The sequence below is a fragment of the Pangasianodon hypophthalmus genome, chromosome 7, assembly GCF_027358585.1.
Source record: "Pangasianodon hypophthalmus isolate fPanHyp1 chromosome 7, fPanHyp1.pri, whole genome shotgun sequence".
Classification (NCBI taxonomy): domain Eukaryota; kingdom Metazoa; phylum Chordata; class Actinopteri; order Siluriformes; family Pangasiidae; genus Pangasianodon; species Pangasianodon hypophthalmus.
The window spans coordinates 12,082,592-12,105,110 of NC_069716.1; the positions used below are offsets into that span (position 1 = coordinate 12,082,592).

General features: G+C 36.5%; 1 protein-coding gene across 2 annotated transcripts in view; it reads right to left on the minus strand.

Annotated features, from left to right (window-relative positions):
- hdac3 (histone deacetylase 3) overlaps positions 1 to 20,507 on the minus strand; it is a 40,824-nt gene extending 20,317 nt beyond the window's left edge. The window contains exons 1-8 of one of the 2 annotated variants that reach the window (XM_026940548.3): positions 20,348 to 20,507; positions 17,408 to 17,490; positions 17,141 to 17,283; positions 16,894 to 16,975; positions 16,706 to 16,762; positions 8,428 to 8,483; positions 8,143 to 8,276; positions 7,810 to 7,890 (exon numbers count right to left, since the gene is read on the minus strand). In XM_026940548.3, the coding sequence (XP_026796349.1) occupies positions 7,810 to 7,890; positions 8,143 to 8,276; positions 8,428 to 8,483; positions 16,706 to 16,762; positions 16,894 to 16,975; positions 17,141 to 17,283; positions 17,408 to 17,490; positions 20,348 to 20,402 (691 nt within the window). In that variant the 5' untranslated portion in view covers positions 20,403 to 20,507. The remainder of the gene's footprint in view (positions 1 to 7,809; positions 7,891 to 8,142; positions 8,277 to 8,427; positions 8,484 to 16,705; positions 16,763 to 16,893; positions 16,976 to 17,140; positions 17,284 to 17,407; positions 17,491 to 20,347) is intronic. The other variant, XM_034306017.2, reaches the window with a different exon arrangement.
- Between the last annotated feature and the right edge of the window lie 2,012 nt (positions 20,508 to 22,519).

The following is a 22,519-nucleotide window of genomic DNA, read 5'->3' on the forward strand; positions in this document are numbered from 1 at the left end:
AGCTCTACAAACAAAATTCTGGTCTGGTCAGCGCTGCACTGTCTCTTACTGTTGTCCTGTTTTAGTAGTTATTGTACTGTCTTGTGCTGTTTGCACATATTTGCATGTGCACATTATGTAGTAATGTCTAGTCTCATGTAGTTTTGTGTTGTTTTATGTAGCACCATAGTCCTGGAGGAACATTGTTTCATTTCACAGTGTACTGTACTAGATGTATATGGTTGAAATGACAAAGCCACTTGACTTGACTGGAGTTACATCATCAATAAAGATTAGTGAAGCAACCATGCAAGCCCAAGCCATGACACTACCTCCGCAGTGCTGGACTGATGAGCTCATTTGTTTTAGATCATGAGCAGATAGTTTCTTTCCCCACACTTTGGCCTTTCCATCATTTTGTCATAGGTTAACCTTGGTCTCATCAGTCCCTAAGACTCTGCTCCAAAACATTTGTGGCTCATCTCTGTATTTCTATTCCAATTTGAGCTTCCCATTCTTACTGCTGATGAGTGGTTTGCATCTTGTGGTACGGCCTTTATATTTCTGCTCTCAAAGTCTTCTTTATTATGGATTGTGATACATTCATCCCTGCCCTATGAAGCTTGATGGTGATGTCACTGACTATTGTTTTTGGGGTTTTTCTTCACAGCTCTCACAATATTTGTCATCAGCTGCTGTTGTTTTCCTTGGCTGGCCTGTTCAACACTGTTAGTACACAAGTGGCCATTAGTACACAAGTGGCTTCTGTCTTTTTCAGGGCATTCAAAATTGTTGTACTAGCTATGCCCAATGCATGTTCAATGGCTCTGATTGATTTCCCCTGCTTCAAAATGGCTTGAAATATCTCCCATAGATAGCTCTTTGGTCTTCATGTTTATCTTTTTTTTTAAAACAAAAAATGAAGTCTTCACAGGTGAAACCCAGAGCTCAAACCAAGTATAGACATGCAGAGCTATTAATTGTTTGAACAATCAATCTAACTGGGCACACCTGCGCAACAATTCCTAAATATCAGGAAATGAAAGCTGAAATTTGTATCTATCGTCTCATTCATCATTTGATAGCACATCCAAATGTCTTAGTGTATAGCAAAGGCAAAAAAAGGCCTTGCTGTTCCACTACTTTTGGAGGGGACTGTATGGTTGGTCTCTTTATTGTTCTATGCACTAGTAAAAACACTCAGGGCAATATTTTCTAAGACTGCTTGGATATATTTAGCTATATTTAGTGGTCTAAATGCTGGAACCCTATTGGTATTGTCAAAATTTTTCCCAAAATTTGTAAGGTGATGGAACCCTATTGTTGTTAGAATTTTTCTCTCTTCTTCTTCTCTTTTTCTGCTTTAAAACAAATTGTGCGGTCCAAACCATAAGTCCTACAAGAAACAAAGTCCTACAAGTACTCCTTCTGCTAATCAGGCAAGCGAGATGGGCCCAATTGCTATAGCGCAGGGTTTTACGTTTTAGTCCCTATGTCCTGAACCGTGTGTCCTACAAACAGTTCTTTTTACCCCTGACTCCTTGGGTTGTCCCCAACAAAAAAAAAAGTCCTTTCAAGCTGAAATTTGCTATCTTGCATCTAAGTGGATTTTTGATGATGTATGCCAAATTTGGCGATGGAAAAAAAATTGTAGAAGGAGTAGAGAAAAAACTGTTTTTGACAAAATCCAAGATGGTGGAAAATTTAATTAGACGGAAACTGACGTTATAGGGTGCATTGAACTTGTCTCGACCCAGGAAATACAGGGATGGCTTTTAAATTTTGGACACACGGTTCAAAAATTATGACCATAAATGTACTTCCAAATTAGGCCCAAATTTGACCCAACAGTGGTGCTAGAGCATTGGAAACACTTGGCCCATATTTGGTCAGAATGTTCCTCAGACCCTCCCCAATCAGTGTGCCAAATTTCACAACTTTTTACCAGACAGTTCTATAGGCTCCCATAGACACCCTAGCTGGAAAAACACAGAACAACGATAGGGTGCCTATGCACCTTTGGTGCTTGGCCACCTATTAATAATAATAATAAGAAGAAGAAGAATGGGTAATGTTTCTGTACATGTTCTCCCTGTTTCTGTACATGTTCTCCCATTAATAATATGTGCATAAATAATTTGATAATGTTTATTCAAATTAGCATTAGTGATTTGCTTACTTGTATGACTACAGCAGCCAAATAATAATTAAAAAAAAAAACTGTTATAACCTCTTGCTGATATTTGCTATTGACTGTAGTGCTGCAACTTTATAACAATAAACACAATGCCATCAAATTGATTCGCCAACACCTCTGATGAAAACTGCAAGCCAAGCCACATCATTAATGTCTGTGCTCTTGTCTATCACAATGGATAAAGAAATGAAAGATTTAACTCTCTCCTTTGTGATTCTGTCCTCTACAGTTTGTCTCAACAAACTTAGATTAGCAAAAGCCTATCACTTGTCAGGGCATACTAGTTCAGCTGCCTTCAACACACACTTCTTAATAAACTCCCATTTAGAACATGGCTTTGATGCCAATTTCTTGATAAAAATAGCCCTCATCACCAGCATCATGCAGTTAGCTTGTTCCGTTGTCTGTCCATAGCTGTCCAGTTTACTGGTCATACTTTATACCATGATTGGTTTCATAGTGCCTTTGAATGTTAAATGCTTCAGGCATGGCCACAGGCTGGGAGCCAATTATGGGAGCCAAAATGGGCTTGTAGTTTATTTCTGAGAAGAAATATGACATTGTCCATTTCTCCTGAATACTCAGCATTCAGAATCCACCTTACATTTCTTGAACCAAGACATTTTTCAATGCCCAGTGCTAGCCTATGGGTGCACTGCACCAAACAATGGCCCAAAAGGACTTCTAGAAGATCGATGCATCACTAAATATAAGACTGAATAGATCAGGAACTGTACTAGAAGTTTTTCCCCCCATTTTTGACTCAAAGTCAAGGGCTGGACCAAACCATCAGTCTGGCCATATACAGCCAAGCCCAAAGTACAATATGTTTCTTTTACTCATGCCACTCATCTTCTTGCCAAAGATTTTTCCAGCTTTTAAAAGGAACTTGTTGTCAGTTCGCTGGTTTTGTAATATGGGCTGTGTACGTCAGTCTTTCCCACACTTGGATGCTGTGGCAACAGGGGCATTGTTGAGCACTGGCTATGGGACAGTGCGGGAAGAGTAGGGAGTTTGCAGGAAATGACAGAGTGGCTGCCCCTGTGTGCAATTAATGAGACACTAATATATAGACAGGTCCATAAATATTTCGACATTGATAAAGTAATTTTTTCAACCATCTACCACAGTATATTGGATCTGAAATGAAATAATGAATACGCAGACTTTTAGCTTTAATTTGAGGTTATTTACATCCAAATCAGATGAGCGGTATAGGAATTGCAGCACTTATTTTCCCCTTGTCAAAAGACCAAAAGTAATTGGACAAACTAACAATCAAAAATTAAATTGTCATTTTTAATGCTTGGCTGCAAATCCTTTGCAATCAATGGCTGCCTGAAGTCTGGATCCCATAAACATCACCAGACTCTGGGTTTCTTCCTTGATGATGCTCTGCCAGGCTTTTACTGCAGCTTTCTTCAGTTCTTGCTTGTTCTTGGGGCATTTTGCCTTCAGATTGTCCATCTGCACTATGAAGCACTGTCAAATGAATTCTGAAGCATTTGGCTTAATCTGAGCAGAAAATATAGCCCTATATAATTCAGAATTCATCCTTAATAAATACAAAGGAATAATTTCCATTGGCAGTCATAAATGTCCATGCCATAACACTACATCCACTGTGCTTCATGCTGGTATGCCTTGGATCATGAGCAGTTTCTTCCCTTCTCCATATTCCCCATCATTCTGGTAAAAGTTGATCTTTGTCTCATCTGCCAATAGGATGTTGTTTGAGAATTATACAAGCTTTTTACATGTTTTTTTTGGCAAACTCTAATCTGGTCTTCTTGTTTTTGAGGCTTATCAGTGGTTTCCATCTTATGGTAAAACCCTCTGTATTTACTCTGGTGAAGGCTTCTCTTGATTGTTGACTTTGACACGGATATGCCTACCTCCTGGAGCATGTTCTTGATCTGGCCAACTGTTGTGAAGGTGTTTTTCTTCACTAGGGATAGAACTCTGTTATCCACCACAAGTGGTCTTCCAGGGTCTTTTGGGCCTTTGAGTTCTTGAGCTCACCAATGCATTCTTTATTTGGTCTTTATTTAATGTTTTTGCTTTCTCTCTGATGGATTTGGTTTGATTTTTCAGCCTAATGATGGCTTGCTTCAGTGATGGCAGTGACAGCTCTTTAAACTTCTTATTGTAAGTTAACAGCAACAGATTCCGAATGCAAATGTCACTTCAAATCGACACTAGGACTTCTCTGCTTATTTGTACGTGGGATAGTGAGGGAATAACACGCACATCACAGTTGTCAGTTGTCCAATAACTTTTGGTCCCTTACAAGTGGGGGACCACATACACTGTAAGGCCAAAAGTATGTGGATACCTTGCTACCGTACTCATACAAGGGCCTTCCCCAAACTGTTGCCACAAAGTTGGAAGCACACAATTGTCTAGAATATCTTTGAATACTGAAACATTATGATTTTCCTTCACTGGAACTAAGTGGCTGAGCCTAAACCTGTTCTAGCATAGTAATGCCCCCATGCACATAGTACAGTCCATAAAGACATGGTTTGCCAAGGGTGGTGTGAAAGAAGTGTCCTGCAGAGACCCCTGACCTCAACCCTACTGAACACCTTTGGTACGAATTGAAAACCAGACTGCATGACAGGCCTTTTTGCCCGATCAGTGACCGATAGTGACCGATAGATGAGAAGAGTGGAAGCTGTTATAGCAGCATAGGGAGGACCATCTCTGGAATAGGATTGGTGTAATGCTCAGGTGTCCACATGCTTTTGGCCATACAGTGTATGAAAAGTGCTGTAATTCCTACAGTGTTCACTCCATTTGAATGTAAAAACTCTCAAATTAACCTGACCTGCAGTGTTGGCAAAGGAGCTCTCCCTCCTAAACCTCTTCTTCAGGTCCAGGCCCCCGGCTGATCCACTCCTTCCCCAATCAATTCTCCCTCCCACAATCTCTCTCACTCTCATGCTGCCCAGACACATTGGCCCTCATGGAGCCACAAGTTCAAGGTTAAAGCCTGGGCAGGTCTGTTGACACTGAGGGGAGCCTGGCCATTTTTCAAGAGATCCCCCAATCACCTGAGGCACCACAGACATCCCTCCATAAAGACGGGATGTATCAAATACCTGTGAGTATACAAGGGGGTTACACATCATGCTTTGGTTGATTCGGATTACAACTAAATTTCAATCCACCAAAGACTGGATTAGCACGTGGGGTGAACATAAAGTATGAGCATGGGGATATACACTAGTCATCACTAGTTTACAACTGCTCAGTCCTACAACTACTTTTCCATTATCAAAGTAAATGGTCTGCACTTATATAGCCTTTTAAACTTAGCTGTTCTACAAAGCCCCTTACACTGTTTCTCATTCACCCATTCACACACACACACATTCAAGGCACTAGCCTGCCATTGGGGTTCAGTGCCTTGCCCAAAGACACTTTGGCAGTTGGAGGGGCTGAGGATTGAAACGCCAACCCTGCGATTATCAAAGGCTGTACCGAGTGACACAGGACACTGCCATCACACAGTGTATCCTGCTGTCTACCTAGATGATATAATAATCTATTAACAACTGCTTGAGCATACTCAGAATTTGAGTGCAGTCATGGGAGCCATGAGACAGGCTGGATTGAAGGCAAATATGAAAGTGTGCAACTGGACAAGTGGAAGTATGGTAGCTGGGCTTTCTTTTGCTATCTAGTAACTTTGAATGTAAAAACACATTGATTAACTGTTATGCATTAGCTCACATAAATTTAATGTGAAGCTCTAGTCTGTCAGAAAGGCTTTTTATATTTGTGCTTTCATTTTCCATGGTCTTTGAGGCTATAATGGAGCATATGATCATCAACAAAGAGGATAGTACCCTGGAATACAGTAATAATTGTATTAATATTAACTGGTTTACTGAAATGTATTAAATGAAACAGCTGCCTAAAAAGAAAATAGGCAAACAACTTTTGAGAAAAGAGGTATTTGGAAATGACTGTCAAACTCATGCCCTTGAAAGGGCGAAATCAAACCTGCATAACCTTAAGAAGGTACATGGTGTTACCTAGGTGGCAGTGGCCTGTCTGTAAGCCAAGTAATGTCATCCACCTCACACTGGGACAGACAGAGAGGGATAGATAGGGGGCTGAGGAAACCAAACACAAGCAAGTACCCCATGGTGCTTTTAAATGGCTCTACACGTGGTTTATAAAAAATGTATTTTAAAAAAAAAAAAAAAAAAAAAAAAAAAAAAAATCATCCTCAACACAACCAAGTGATTATAAGACATGATAATTCTACTTTGCACAGATTTTATAAAATGCAATCCAAAGTAATGTTATTTTTTTTTCCATTAGACAGTAGTGTAAGATTTTATCTAACAGTGAAAGCCATTGCCAAAGAAAAACATTCACCAGTCATAATATCACAAACTCTGCTCAGTTTAGAAAAAAATATTTTGGAAGCCTTATGGGATTTGTAGTCATTGTACTAGATTAACCGTACTAAAAATATAATCATAAGAAGTACTTATATTTATTTGAGACAGACCTTTATAGTGTTCTGGATCAGTCACATGACCAGAAATTGTATGGAACACTGTAGGTTCAATGAACATTAATGATGAAGCTGGAAAAACATTATTTAACACAGAAATTCATTTTAAAAAGCTGAATACTGATTAAGTAAAAGCAATAAAAAATATTTATTATTTAAATATTATTTTGATGTGATATTACAACTGCAGGCAAGCAGAAGAGGAAAGGAAGAAATACTGTTTTTTTTTTTTTTATCAGCTGACATTATATTGTTTCTGAAACATCATGTAATATCCCCCTTAATGGTAAAAATTCACCAAACTTTATGTACTCACTCAGATGCACTGACTGAAGAATTTAACTCACAATCTAAATATAGGTCACATATCTTACTTTCTTAAAGTACATAACACATGTTAACTTACATTCATTCAAATGACCATCACAGTTCATTTTCTTAGTCCACTCATTGCCACAGGGACAAACATCTTTAATTTTCTCAAAATATCATGCTTTTGCATCCTTTAAAAAAAAGCATCATACAAGATTCTTTGTCTTAGTATGCTACGCGGCATTAGGCATCATAACTAAACCAAACGACCCCTTTCACATTTGGGTGTCAAGTTTTGTTGGATGCAAACAAAGAGCCCACGCTGACAGTACAGGGGATCACTCCCACAATACAAATCAATGTAATGCTGCTCCCAAAACCCTATTGACCAAAGTCTATTAAAACTGGCAGGCTGACACAGAGCCTCCCTCTGTACCAGGGTGTCAAGTTTTGTTATACATCTTCAAGTTGGTACAGCACATGAACGCCACTTGTCTATCTACATCACATTATAATGTCTGTCCAAATAATGAGTCCAAATATGGAATGAACTCTTAATCAGGTCAGTCGCAATCATTACATTACATAACTGTTCGCTGTCGGTATTAACAGTGGTGCCATTTTTTTCATGCTGCTGTTGTTGTACTACTAATATTATACTGCTGTTATACACTGGTGACACCTTTTAATAAATAATTTATTGGTTGGAACTCAGTTCAATGGAACAAAGTCAACATCAACCAACTTGCAGAGCAAGCTTATTGTTTAACTCAAATATGTCACTCACTCTGGTCATCAATCCCATCACGCAGAGGCACGTTCAGGCAGTAGTAGCGGCCACTCTCAGCCCCAACTTCATACATGTCACCTGGATGACATTTCGCAAGAATTAATAAACATACTAATACTTACTGCACAAGATATTAAGTGTCATTACTCAGCTAGTAAACATGGAGTTTGGGCATTGATATTCACACAATTTTCATATTATATCTTGCCTTGATTGGGGCACCACAAGATTTTTTTTCTACAAGTTGCAAAAAGATGTAAGTGAACACTGTAGAGACAAGGAGAGCTACAAAAGTCTACATAATCGATTTTGTTTACATTATACACTCACCTGTTCCTGGAAAAAAATAATTTCCATATTTATGGAAAGACACAGTCATGACTCGATCTGTAAGATAAAAAGCTTCCTGCACCCCATCACCATGATGAATGTCAATGTCGATGTATAGCACACGTGGGTGGTACCTGTTGGTATTTGGGGGACAGGAGGGTGATTAACAGATATAAGGAAACTTTGGAAAATGTCAGAATTTAAATTCTGTATAAGGATATACATCACAGTGTTTGTAACTCCTATTATGAAGTAACATACTTAGAAACCAAACTGTGCACTTACTTAAGCAGTTCAAGTATACTAATGACAATGTCATTCACATAACAAAATCCAGATGCCTGAAACAACAGAAAATGATTAATTAAGTAACTTTATTTAACTGATCTTTAACTGCAATCTTCAGAAATAAGCAGTTAGCGAAGTGAATAAGCTTTCTTTTTATAATTGTTAAAAAGTTAACACAAGTGCATGTCCAACCTGCTTTCCAGTAAATTGCACATAATGAACCATCTACAGCATTTGCAGATATAGTATAAAGATTGGTCTTTCCACTTTTCATTGATAAGGCAGGAAAATATTAAACAAAATTAAACATGTCTGCCAAACAACGAACAAAAAAAAAAATACTCTATATATTTAAAAAATAATATTTAAAAAAAAAAAAAAAAAAAAAAAAAAAAAAAAAAAAAAAAACACACCTTTTTGAATACAGCTTGCTCCCATTCACATCCAACCAGACTTCTTTGGTAACACATAAACTAATTGATACCATCAACATGTCATGGTTCAGGATTGCATGGCTGCTTCTGGAACAGGCTCACTAATCTTTATTTATGATGTAACTCATGATAGTAGCAGCAGAATGAATTCAGAAGTCTACAGGAATATTCTGTCTGCCAATTTACATAGAAATGCATCCAATCTAATTGGGAGGAACTTCATCATGCAGCAAGACAATGCAGAAATTATTGTGAAGTTATATGACAACCCAGAACAACCCAGAACATATTGCCAACACAACAAAGGGGGAAAAAGGTGTAAGGTTTTAGACTAGCCAAGCCAAACAACAGACCTCAACCCAACTGAGCATGCATTTCACCTCCTGAAGAAGAGAATGACTGGAAAAAAAACCCAAAACAAACAACAACTAAATTAAAATGTGGTACAAGCCTGGAAAAGCATCACAAAAGAAGAATGCTGCAGTTTGGTGATGTAAGTGGGTTGCCGGCTTGATGCAGTTCTTGCTAGCAAGGGATATGCAACCAAATATTAAGTGGTATTTAATTTAAAACGATCTGTTCCAATACTTTTGCTCACCTAAAAATTGAGGGTCTGCCACCAAAGGTGCCAAGTTCTGAGTTGTTTAACACATGTAGATGTAAATATCAGGAAATGACAGCTGAAATTCTGATCTTTCGTCTCATATTTATCTTTTGATCTGAAACCCAAACGAAAGAATTGCCCTTACCATTCCAATACATCCTCAGCCTCAATGTGCTAATCAAGTTTAAGTTCAGATGAGAACAGTAGTATGTAAAATGGTTGACTTCATGAAGGAAGGTAACTAGCCAAATTAATATTCTTTTGTCTACATTAGTTTTCATTACATGACAAAGTTTTAATTATTGTTTTATTTTTAGAGTTCCTCAAATTTGCCATTTAACAGATCAGAAATCTGTCTTAGTCTTAAATCTTAGTAAATTAATACAAGAAAATTTTTCATTGTTAAAAAGAACATTTCTATAGCCCTCAAAGTGGACAAGGATATTTGGCATGGAAAATAAAGAACATTCAAAGGAATAGCACATCAGAAAACTAACAGTCATCCAAAATCTAAGTCATAGGATAACGGGTGTCATTCCCAGTTCATTTTTCATTAGCCTTTAGCCAAGTGAACAGAATTTTTTTTTTCTGTCTGTCATGTAGCCTATTACAGATTGAACAAGATTGAACCCTTGTCAAACTGTTAGGTGGTGATGCCTTGGAGTCACAAATATAGTGATTTGTGAAGCAGTATTGCTTAATTTTTAGGCTGATGCCAGCAGGAACATAACAAAGCCACTGAACAGAACACACAGTCATAGTGACAAAAAAGAACAGTATCTATGGATACATAATAATCATGGACAAGAAAGCAGTCCCATGCAAGTCTGTTAGTGTTATGGGCATATTAGTTGAACTGTTCAAGGTCCACTTTGTGATTTACAGCATTACAGCAAGTAACAAATTGACATTGGCAAGGTCAGAGAGCCTAAGGGTTGTTGAACTGAGGACCAGATTCCAACATTAGAGACTTAAAATAGTTAATAATGGTTAAAGGAGTTAAAATACTTGGTTTTCTATGTTCTTCGTAGTGCTTGTTATGTGCTTGTTATACATCTCAATTTAATTCATGAGCTGTTGCCTGGCAAAGACAGGTTGCTGTCTTGAGTTTTTGTTTGTTTATTTGTTAAAACTAATGAGCTTTCAGTGAAATGGGTGAAACATCATGGTGTGTTGCTGAGTGGTGAGGTTGCCCTTGATTTGCCAATGTTTTGGCAAATCAAAACTACTGGTGTTAAAGATTAATGTGTGTTATTTGGTTGCATCAGCTCTTGAAACTAGGGGTGGGAGATATGGTAAAATGTCTTTAGATATCATATGACACTTTTTACAATGTATAGGTTTGCAAACAAACCGTCAGCAAAACAGTTGTTAGATTAAAAAAAAATTTGATTCACAAAAACATGTTTATGAGCTGTGTATTAAAGATTTTAAAAACATTTAGAAATTATCAAATCAGGAACATCTAGAACATCAAATAACATCAAATCATGTGTCTTATTATTTAAATGTTTCTTGGTCATTTTAAAACATTATTAAAAACATTAATATAATTTATAATATATAAATAAAATGAAAATTGATACCTTTTTAATATTTTTTAAAAACTAACATGATACCTGCAATATCTCGACTGTGTGCCGTCACAATTTATTAGTGTCGTATCATCAGCCATACTTGAAACACACTGTCCCAAATTATTATAAATTGTCTGCAGATGACTTATGGCTTCTTATGTTTTATTATACCATACTCTGATTTGATTCATATCTTGGCACGATTTTTGCATAACTTTCAGTGGCCCCTGACAATGAAATAAAAGTTTGTTTCTTAACATTAGGTCATTTTGCTAAATATATAATGATAGATATACAGGGTGGCCGTCTGTATATGATGGCATTGCTGAGATGTGTGCTCACTTCCTGTTTGGTGACTTCCCCGTCAAATTAATTTGCACATTATGAACAAAACAGCCAGCATATCAAAATTCAGAAAATCATGTTGGCGTCATGAGGCTGTGATTAAAATTTCATGATTGCACAAAATTTGTAGTAGTAGAACAAGCAAAAAAAAAAAAAAAAAAAAAAAAAAAAAAAAAAAAAAAAAAAGTATTAAAAGTTCAAAATGACCAACTTCCTGCTTAGCAAATCTCTTCCTTACATCAACATGCACCATCTTCCAGGAAATCAAGAGAAAGAAGAATCATAATTTCTTGTGGAGCTGGTCAAATTACAGCACCCTCTAGGGGGAATTAGACAAAACTTATGACAGTTCTTTAGCACAAGGACATTTAATCACCTGCAAAGTTTGGTCTGAAAACGTTACACCATTGCCAAGATATGCACTCAGTTCCTGTTTCGAGACTTTGCCATTTGTTGGCTATGGAAGAACTTTGCATCATATCAAAAATCTAAGAAACTATTTTTTCAGGTTGGTCTCCCAATGCAGTCTTCTAAAAAAAAAAAAAGGGGGGGGGGGGGGGGGGGACGACAGTTTTTGTTATTATTCAAAAAGGCCAGGTTCCTGTTTGACATCACAAATTTGTTATATCACTATAACACTCAGCAACCTTCCAGGGAAAGAAAAACAAGAATTGTTTTTGAGCAGTCCAAAAGTTATGAGCAGTTTTACAAATTTGTGAATTATAGCACCACCTAGAGATGAATTTACACAAACCTTGGAGTCACTTAGGATGAGGTCCTTCAGTCAGTCATCTTCAAATTTTGATCTGAACACATCACACTGTTGCTAAAATATACCCTCACTTCATGTTTTGTGTCTTCACCTTCAAATTTGTTTGCATGTTATGGATGAACAGTCATGTATATCAAAAATTCTAAACAGTTTTGTTCGGGTTGGTCTCACGATGCTATGAACCATATAACTGGTTGATAACTGGACATAATTTGCATAATAGAAGTAGTGAAAAATAAAAAAACAACAAAAAAATGCCAATTACAATATGGTGGAAATTATCATCATGGTATCTGCTAAACTTTGCTTGACCCAAAGAATCAGAGGAAAGTGGAACCACATTTCTACAAAGCTGCATTGTGGAGTTATTATTGTAATGGTATGACCATATTTGCCCTGTTGGTGGCATTAAGGTTTCATACACCAAAACTGCTGGGAAGGTAGCTAAGACCGTCCACGATCACTGCACCAAATTTCATAAAAAGCATAAACATTCTATGGGCTGCCATAGACTCCCACTGTGAAAGTAGAACAAAAGAAGAAGCAAAAAACATACATGTAGTTTGTCTCTCGTGGACGCGGAGCGAGTGCCTACTGCTCTCGTTTGTGGGTGTGAGCAATGACAAAGACTCATGAGCAAAATGTAGCCAACAGCACAAGATTTACTTGTCTTTAAATTGCACTTAAAATGAAGTGCAATATTTTAATTAAGTGAAAAAAAAGTGTGAAAAATGAGGTATTTGATGTACGTGCTAGGCATATTCATATTAACTACTAGCGGCACAAGCTAACTGTACTAGCTAAAACACTCTCCAGAGACACTAATGATCTTTACTATTTTCTTCCAAAATTCATTTTTTCTCCGTAATGTCTCTATACACATTTAATGAGAGATTATAACGATGAAAACACATTTTTTCCTATCAGGTTTCTGAATGTTGGTTTACTTTTTGAGAAAAATGACTGCATATTGATATCTGTTGTGTTTTTCTTTTTGTCACCTGAGGTTATTTGTTTATAGATGTTTGTGAGGACCACACAATTGTTATTTAGCCATGACTGTATGTTCCCTTCTTGTCCTTGGGACAGGGCTAGGTATAGGGCTGTGGATATAGCTTCGTCAGTGCACTGGTTTGAGTGATAAGGTAAGGGTCAAGTGAAGTTGGAAATGAGGCCCTGACAGATTACCATCTTCTCAAAGCATTACATGATGGTTGAAAGGAGTGCTACAGGGTGGTAGTTATTCAGCATGTCACAGTAGACATTTTTGCTAAAGGCAAATTTTAAGCACCTGGGCACAACTACCTGCCTTAGGGAGATGATGAAGTTGTCAAAGTCAGCTGTTCAGCACATTCTCTGTGCACTCAGCCTGGTATGTTGTCAGGTCCAGCATCTTTGTTTGAACTGACCCAAAGCAATGGGGAGTGGGAGTCTGGCCCACCAAAAAAAGTGCTCTTGCAGCTAGTAGTTATACCACATTTTGTGAACATTATACAAAAAAAAAAAAAAAAAAAAAAAAAAAAAAAAAAAAAAAAAAAAAAACCTTCTCACTCGCTAGGAGACTGTACATTGTAATCAGAGGTTATAATAACATGAAATGTATTTCAGTTTCTGTTAACACTGGAATGCAATGTCAGAGTGGAGATAGGACTCATCCAAATGCTGAAGAACAGAACTGCGGTTTGTTGAGGGATGCATAGTGCATCACTAAAACAAAGTCATTTTTAACGGTAATAAAAACACTTAAAATTATGGCCAAGTACTGTACAAGTTATTTTTAATCATAGGAATTAGAGTGGGGCTGGTTTCCTTTTTATCAGTCAAAATCTGAAGATTTTGCTTGTAGGTTTGTGTGTGAATGAATTGATTTAATAAAAATCTGATGAGGCAGTGGGTCAATCTGTCTATTTCTTCTGTTAAAATTATTTTTAATGTCACCGGAGCCAAAAATTAATCCAGCAGACATTTAGCCTAATGGTTCACCTATGGTGTTGATAGGCCAAGCCACTTGGTTGCTAGGGTGTTGCTACGTGGTTGCTAGACTAACCCCATTGGTTGCTAGGTGATTGCTCAGCTAACCCAGCTGATTGTTAGGGTGTTGCTAGGTGGTTGCTATGCTAACCTAATTAATTGCTTTGGTGTTGCTAAGTGGTTGCTAGGTTAACCCAGTTGGTAGCAAAGGTTGCTAGGTTACCGCTAGGTGTTTGCTATGCTAGCCCAGTGGGTTGCTAGGACATTGCTAGGTAGTTGCTATGCTGAATGGGTTGGTTGTTAGGTTGTTGTTAGGTAGTTGCTTTGATATTCAAGTTGGTTGCTAGGTTGTTGCTAGATACCCCATGTACTACATAATGATCAAGTTGTATGTGATTGCAGTTTGGTCTGCACGACCTAATGACTAAAATTAAAAGCACCCTGACTTCTTTCCTGTGGCCAAATGATTCACTTCGGAGTTGATATTTCCCAAAAGAACAAGCACCTCGTTTCCATTTGGAATATACAGTGGATATAAAAAGTCTACACACCCCTGTTAATATGGCAGGCTTTTGTGATGTCAAAAAAATGAAAACCAAGATAAATCATGTCAGAACTTTTTCCACCCTCAATGTGAAATTACAATGTGTAAAAATTAGGTGAAAAACAATCAGAAACATTTTAGGGAAAAATAGGTAAAATAAAAAACTTACAATAACCTGGTTGCATAAGTGTGCACACCCCTAAACTAATACATTGCTGAAGCACCTTTTGATTTTATTACAGCACTCAGTCTTTTTGGGTAAGAGTCTATCAGCATGACACATCTTGACTTGGCAATATTTTCTCATTCTTTATTCTAAAAACATTGCAGATTCATCAAATTGTAAGGGCATCTCCTGTGCGCAGCCTGCTTCAGGTCACCCCACAGATTTTTAGTTGGATTCAGGTCTGGGCTCTGGATAGGCCATTCAAAAACATTGATCTTCTTTTGGTTAAGCCATTCCTTTGTTGATTTGGAATGTACGCTTTGGGTCATTGACATGCTAAAAGGGGAAATTCCTTTTCATCTTCAGTTTACTAGCAGACACCTGTAAGTTTTGCACTAAAATCGACTTGTATTTGTAACTATTCATGATTCCCGCCACCTTGATATAAGCCCCAGTTCTGGCTGAAAAAAAAGCAGCCCTAAAGCATGATGCTGCCACCACCATGCTTCACCGTGGGTATGGCGTTCTTTTTGTGCTTTTATTTGCACCAAACATACCTTTTGGAATTATGGAATTATTATACCTTTTGGAATTGGTCTCATCAGACCATAACACATTTTGCCACATAGTTTGGGGTGTTTTAATTGAGCTTTGATGTGTTTTTTTTTGTGAGAAAGGACTTCTGTCTAGCCACCCTACCCCATAGCCCAGACATGTGAAGAATATGAGATTGAGTAATAAGTACTTGTCAAATATTCCTGCAGCTCCTTTTATGTCTCTTGGCAGCCTCTCTGGTAAGTTTTTGTCTTGTCCTTTCTAGCCCCATCGTGAAGAATATGAGAGATTGGTATTGCACGCAGAGAATGACTTGTCAGATATTCCTACAGCTCCTTAAGTTTTGCCATAAGTCTCTCAGGGAGGTAACCTCCATGATAAGTTTTTTATGTGCTGTCGCCTATTTTGGAAGGATGTCCTGTTCTTGGTGATGTCACTTGGTGCTCTATTTTCTCTACTTGTTGATGATGGCCTTCACAGTGTTCCAAGGTACATCTAATATAAGTTTTTGTACCTCTCTCCTGTTTGATATCTTTTGACAAAATCCTACAGAAACAACTAGTCTTTATTTGGGTTTAATCACAATAATTTCATTGATGACAGGTGTGTGATAATTACTTTTGAACATGAGACTGGATGTGATTGGTTCATTCTGAAGATAGCCACATCCCCAATTATAAAAGGGTGTGCACACTTACGCAGCCAGGTTATTGTAAGTTTTTTATTTTTCCTATTTTTCCCTAAAATGTTTGATGGTTTTTCACCTAATTTTTACATATTGTAATTTCACACTGAGGGTGGAAAAAGTTCTGACATGATTAGTCTTCGTTTCATTTTTTCACATCACAAAAACCTGCCATTTTAACAGGGGTGTGTAGACTTTTTATATCCATTGTATATCTGTGTCGAATTTCATGGCTCTATGTCAAAAATTGCGACCCAAGAAAAGGGCACAAATTTGCAAATGGAAAAAGAACAGAAGAATTTGGGCTCTAACAAGCCAACATCATAATAATAATAATAATAATAATAATGAGCTAGGTTATTGCTAGACTAATTGAGTTGGTTGCTACCAGAAAAGTACTGTGTTTTATAGGACAAGAAAACACTAAAGACATTTGTGGTTGGAGGAAACATTGCCTTTTAGTTGGAGCATGTGAATGCAAACATGTCCTTTAACAATCAGAAATAAAGCACCATTACCTTGTTTTCAGCTACACTGCTTGACTGTACAGCAAAACTAAATTTGATGTCAGTGTCAGAATACACATAGAGGGCCATACTTGGGTACATCCCTAAAACCTTACCTCAAACTTTTTTGCATGGTGTAAGCCTCCAGCCCAGTTGATAGCAATGTCACAAATCTAAGGATAATTTAGTCAAATGTTAATATAATTTTTAATATTGACTAAATGAAAAAAAGCATAACAGGGAGAGAAAAAGTCAGCATACTACAAATAAAATCATAGTGACAAATGCAACAAGTGTATCTAACCTTATGGTTCAATTGAGTTGCTCCTTGTAATGAGGCTCCGGTATATCTGGAGCAAAACTCAAACAGTCCTGGAAAGACAGGACTACAAGCCAGATAACAAATGTTATATATGCAGACACATGCAATACACATGCACACACTTTACATCCAAATGTAAATGACCTTCTTTGGGGCTAATTAATACAAGCAGACTAAGACTGCATGGTACAAACTAAATACAATACAAAACAAATCTAATCAGACCTACCAATCATCTCCTACATTAAAGGTGTTAAGGCTCTTTGTGAAGCCCTGCATGTTATTTGGGCTGACCTTCTGCAAAAAATCTATGTAGTCTTCTGAATGAAAACGACACATATCATGCTGTGAGGCCTTGTATGGTTTGAACACCTGTCAAAAAAAAAAATTATATTTGTACTCCTTGTGTATGAGGTATATTTGCAGTGAGAATATCATTAATATCTACAGACAGAATATCATTATAATTAAAAAGGTACAAATACATCTGCTATACCATCATTTTCTTGTACAGGCCATAATGCAAGACAAGACTGTGAGTTAGGGACAACCTATGGGGCTTCATTGGGTGTCCAGCACCTAGTTATAGGGAGGAAATCATACACACAGGATTTCTCATGTAATAACACATCTTTACGAATAACATACCTTACACTGCATATACAAACAGGTCCTTAAATATTTGAACATTGACAAAGCTATTGTTATTGTAGCTGTCTACCACAGTAAATTGGAGCTGTAGTTGAAATTAAATAATGCATATGAGCTCAAAGTGCAGTCTTTCGGCTTAAATTTGAGGGCATATACATCCAAATCTGGTGAAGCGTGTTAAAGTTAGTTTTAGGTTCTATATTGGTTAGACATTCAGTAAGGGACCATCATCAAATTCCACACATTTTCACATTCATGTCCTATCTATTGGATACCATTAAAAAAATGTTTTAGAAAATAATTCACTAAAATCAACTACATTACATTTCCACATTCTAAATGTTGTAGTAGACTCCTAGTAGGAACACTGATTTACTTCAGGTGAGTTTTTGTCAGAATGTCGCATTATATGGATACAGGAATAATTTTTATCATAAAATAATTCCCTAAAAATCAATCAGATCATATATTCATATTCTAAATATTGTAGTAGACTGCTATTGGGATGACAGAAAAATAAATTCACTTTTGAAAATTCTTTGACTACATCATCTAATCCACCTTGTTGAATGTCCCCTTTCCTTTTCTGCCACCTGCCATAATGTCAAAAGACATAAAAAACAGTTATAAGCTTAACTACTCTTGGTGTCAACAGCAAAACCAGTGCCTATTTGGGCTGCTCTGCTCTTAATCACACTGTTTTGTACATTCTACATGATCAAAAATTCATAATTATTTTCCCTCCATACATTATTAAAATGACATGTACAAACAGAAGAATCTATGGTGTGTCTGTGTATCCTGTACCTCTCTAGAAATGTGGGTTTTATTTGTTGGGCTTACCAGTTCTTGTGAGCAGTGATCAATAAGAAGCTACAAATCATCATCAAAAGAAAAGAACTAATAACTTTAAAAAAAAAAAAAAAAAAAAAAAAACAACAGCACATGGTAAAAAAATTCCTCAATGATAACTGCTGTCACAAACCTAACTTACAACATTTACGTCATACAGTTGATTTTTAGTGAATTATTTTCTATAATAATTAACTTACGTATTTGTATAATACAACATAGTGACAAAAACTCACCCGTAGTAAGTCAGTCATCCTACTAGGAGTCTACTACAACATTTAGAATATGAAAATGTCATACCTGATTTTCTTTTATTTTTTATTACTTAATTAACTTACATATTTGTATAATACAGCATACTGAAAAAACTCACTTGTAGTAAGTCAATTCATCCTACTGGAAGTCTACTACAACATTTATATGAAAATATGATTTGGTTGATTTTTAGTGAATTATTTTACAGAAAAAAAATTATTCCTGTTTCCATATAATACAATGTACATTAACAAACATAAAGGTTGCCAAATCTCACGCATGTGGCGCGAGACACATGCTTTCAGGCTCTATCTGCCCAAGTAAGTTTCATGCCAAATTAAATAAGAAGCCAACATAAAAATACAACATAGTCACAAATCTGCTCATATCATTTTTTTTCTGTCGGTATCTAGAAGATGTGGGGTTTAATAACACCATTGAAGCCCCGCAAATTCTTAATTGGACCAGTCTGAAGCGGACCAGTCTGTATGAATCGCGTTTCTTCCGTACCGTGCAAGATCAATGTGTATAAGCTGTAAGTATTTGTGCACACAAATCATTTGATTTACATGTCTAAAATAGCTATTATTCATTCATTATTTACCAAGAATGTAGTCTGTGTCAGCCAGATTTACTGAGATTTGAAAAACAGTTGTGATCATTATGATTGTAGATGAGTATTCTAAAGTATTTTAAGAAGACAGAGGGTAAAGACACTGGAGAAGAACGGAATGATATTTTAATGAAAAGTAGTAATGGCAATTGAGAGCAAAATCAAGGGCATGGTGACGAAGAAATAGAAACAGTCAATAAGAGCCACCTGTGCAGATGACAGCCTCCACATACAACAAAGAACATTAAAATAGGCTCATAAAACATGTCAGGAAAACATCTGCCCTATTTTACTTCAAAATAAAGAAAAGCATAACTTGTATATTTGCATTTACATTGTTTTCACACCTTTACACACATTTTACCCCCTAATTCTCATTTCCACATAGCAAAAAAAGGTAATTTGATTCATAAATCTCACTCCAGCCAGGAAGCCAAAGTTGGCAACCCTGTAGAATGATGCATACTGGGAGTCTACTACTCCCTTCATGTGTAAAAAAGTCATTTTATAAACTTTTAGAGACGTCAGTTAAATAATGTTTGCACCATGTTGTAGCCCAGTGGGAGGAATTTGCAGACGGTCCTTTACGTAAGTGCATTTGAGCGTTTTCAAACATAATCCTGCAACGACAATAATTTTTTTTTTTTTTTTTTTTTTTGAGAGAGAGAATGCTTTATGTACAAGTAGTATTTGTGCTGATAAACAAAAATACGCTAGTGCTATATTCGCAAGACAGTCACCTCCGAAGTCTGTGGGAAGGAAAACCCAACGTCTACTGAATATCGAACCTAAAACTAACTTTACCACGCTATCAGGTGAACGGGGTAGGAATTAAAGCACTTTTATATGACAGCAACTAACTTGGTATGGATTAGGTATTTAAAATATTCGGGTAATACGTACTAGAAAAACATTGTTGCATGCCGCCTTTTTAGCGTCTTCTAGCCAAAGTTAGCAAGTAAGCTTGAGCTATTACTCAGTCTGGCAATAATTCAGTTTCAGGACGCCATTTATCTAACTAATTATAACGGGTTTGATAGTGCAATCACAAAATCAGAACCTTACCATAGTGAAAGTTTCCAACATCTGGATCATAGAAATACGCCGTCCGGTTAGTCATTTTACCACTTAACCTGAATGCGTACAAAATTTCAAAGCAATTTCGGTCAATTTTGAACAGTTAGTTCCGGTTGGCACAGCTTTAAATCGTCATGCGAAGAGTTACGTCATCAGTAGTGGACGGAGGGAACTATTTCTGATTCCCCAATCCGCGTTCTTCGCCCGATCAGCAAAGCGCATGCGCCGCGCCTGCGCCGCGCCTGCGCCGTGTAATTTCTAAAAACGGAACTTTATTGAACAGTAAGAAAGGTTCTTTACAAACATAAATGGCCTGGTACAATGTTATATATCACAATATTATGTTACAATATTTTTTATCCAGACAACAGACAAGCACCATAAAACAGTCATATGTAAAACAAAGGATACGAAACAAAAGTACATTTAAAAAAACAAGAAAGAAAAAAGAAAAAAAGGAGCTCTAGGGATTCTCTGCAAGTTCCCCTATTAAGTTACAGAGTTTCAGGGCATTGTTCTTCTCCATTAATTTTAGTGATAAGAAATAATGACACAGTTCCTTGTGAAATATGTAGAAATTCAGTTGTCTTTTCAGGAATCTATTCTTATGTACAAAGAATTTTCCATGAATGTGCTGTTGTTTCAATCTGTTCATCACAAAATGAGCAGTTGTTATGATCTAGACCAAATTGAATCCGGATGGATATTTTCCAGAAGGAAACACAGATAGCTTAACAGGGTGGGTTTTTTTTAGGTCATAATCACATCTGAGAAGGAGGTTGATGCCTCATAGTTTCATAAAAATTTTGCTTGGAATATGGAACCAAAAGCTGTTTTCATTTTTCAATAAAGATCTTTTCCCATTCGTTTTAATAGTACCATTAGTACACTCAATATCAATGGCTTTCAGCCCTATTTCCTCGTGCTCTTTAATCTTAACTCCTTTCCTAATGTAGTGTGTTTTTCTTTTCCAAATATAATTAAAGTTAGCCTGGTTTATAGCTTTTATTGCATTTTTGGGATGTGACATTGAGTAAGCTGGGTAGATAAATCTTGAAATGCACTCTATTTTTGTAAGAAAAATAGAGATGTCTCTTTGAGACCACAAATCAAATCAAATAAGAGTTACATTTATCTAGATTATTCCAAATGTTGAGATTAATTAGTGTGTTATTATCCTTTGTAATGTGTATGCCTAGGTATTTAATGGTTGATTTAACAGGGATATTATGAACTGTCAACAGAGAGGAGTTATGAATGGGTAGTAATTTACATTTTTTTAAGTTTTAATTTTAAGACAGATGCCCTGTGGTATGAGTGTCCTTATAAAGTAGTTTAACTAAATTTATAAAGTTTTCTCCTAATCCAAAAAATTCTAAAGTATGAAACTAGTTTCATAAATTTGTGTTCAATCGCATCAAAGGCTTTTAAGAAAATCTAAAAATCAAATAAGACCTTCATCTTCAATTAAATAATGGTAAGCCAGTAAGTTAAGCACAAGTTATATATTGTTACGAATTGACCGACCTTTCAAAAAAACTGAATGTGTATTTGAGATAATTTGTGTAATACTGGTTTTTAATCTGTTGGCATAAATATGAGTTAAAATTTTATAGTCATTATTAAGCAGGGTAATAGGTCTAAGATTGTCTATTAATTTTGGATCTTTTCCAGGTTTAGGGATGAGAGAGATAATCCCTTGCTTCATAGTAGTAGGAAGAGTGTGGATTTCAGATATTTCTTTTAACATATGGAAAATAAAGTCTTTAAAATATTCCTAGAAATGCCTATAGAAATTATTTGTTAAACCATCTGAACCCAGAGATTTGTCCAAGGATAAGCATTTCATGGCTTTTTCCACTTCATCCATACTGATGTCTGCATCACATACATTTTTAAAACTCTTTAATGTGCTCAAAGAAAGCATCAGTATCTATGTAAGAATAAGAGGAGGAGTACAGCTTACTGTAGCAATAGAAGATTTCCTTAGAAATCTTATCAGGGTCCATATTATTAATTAGCAGTACCTTTACAGCATTCCGCTCTTGTCTCTTTTTCCAATCTACAGAAACATGCTGAACTCCTTTCACCCTCCACTATCCACTTCTCCCTTGATCTTATATATGCTCCTTTGCTTTATTAATGTACAGTCAGGTCCGG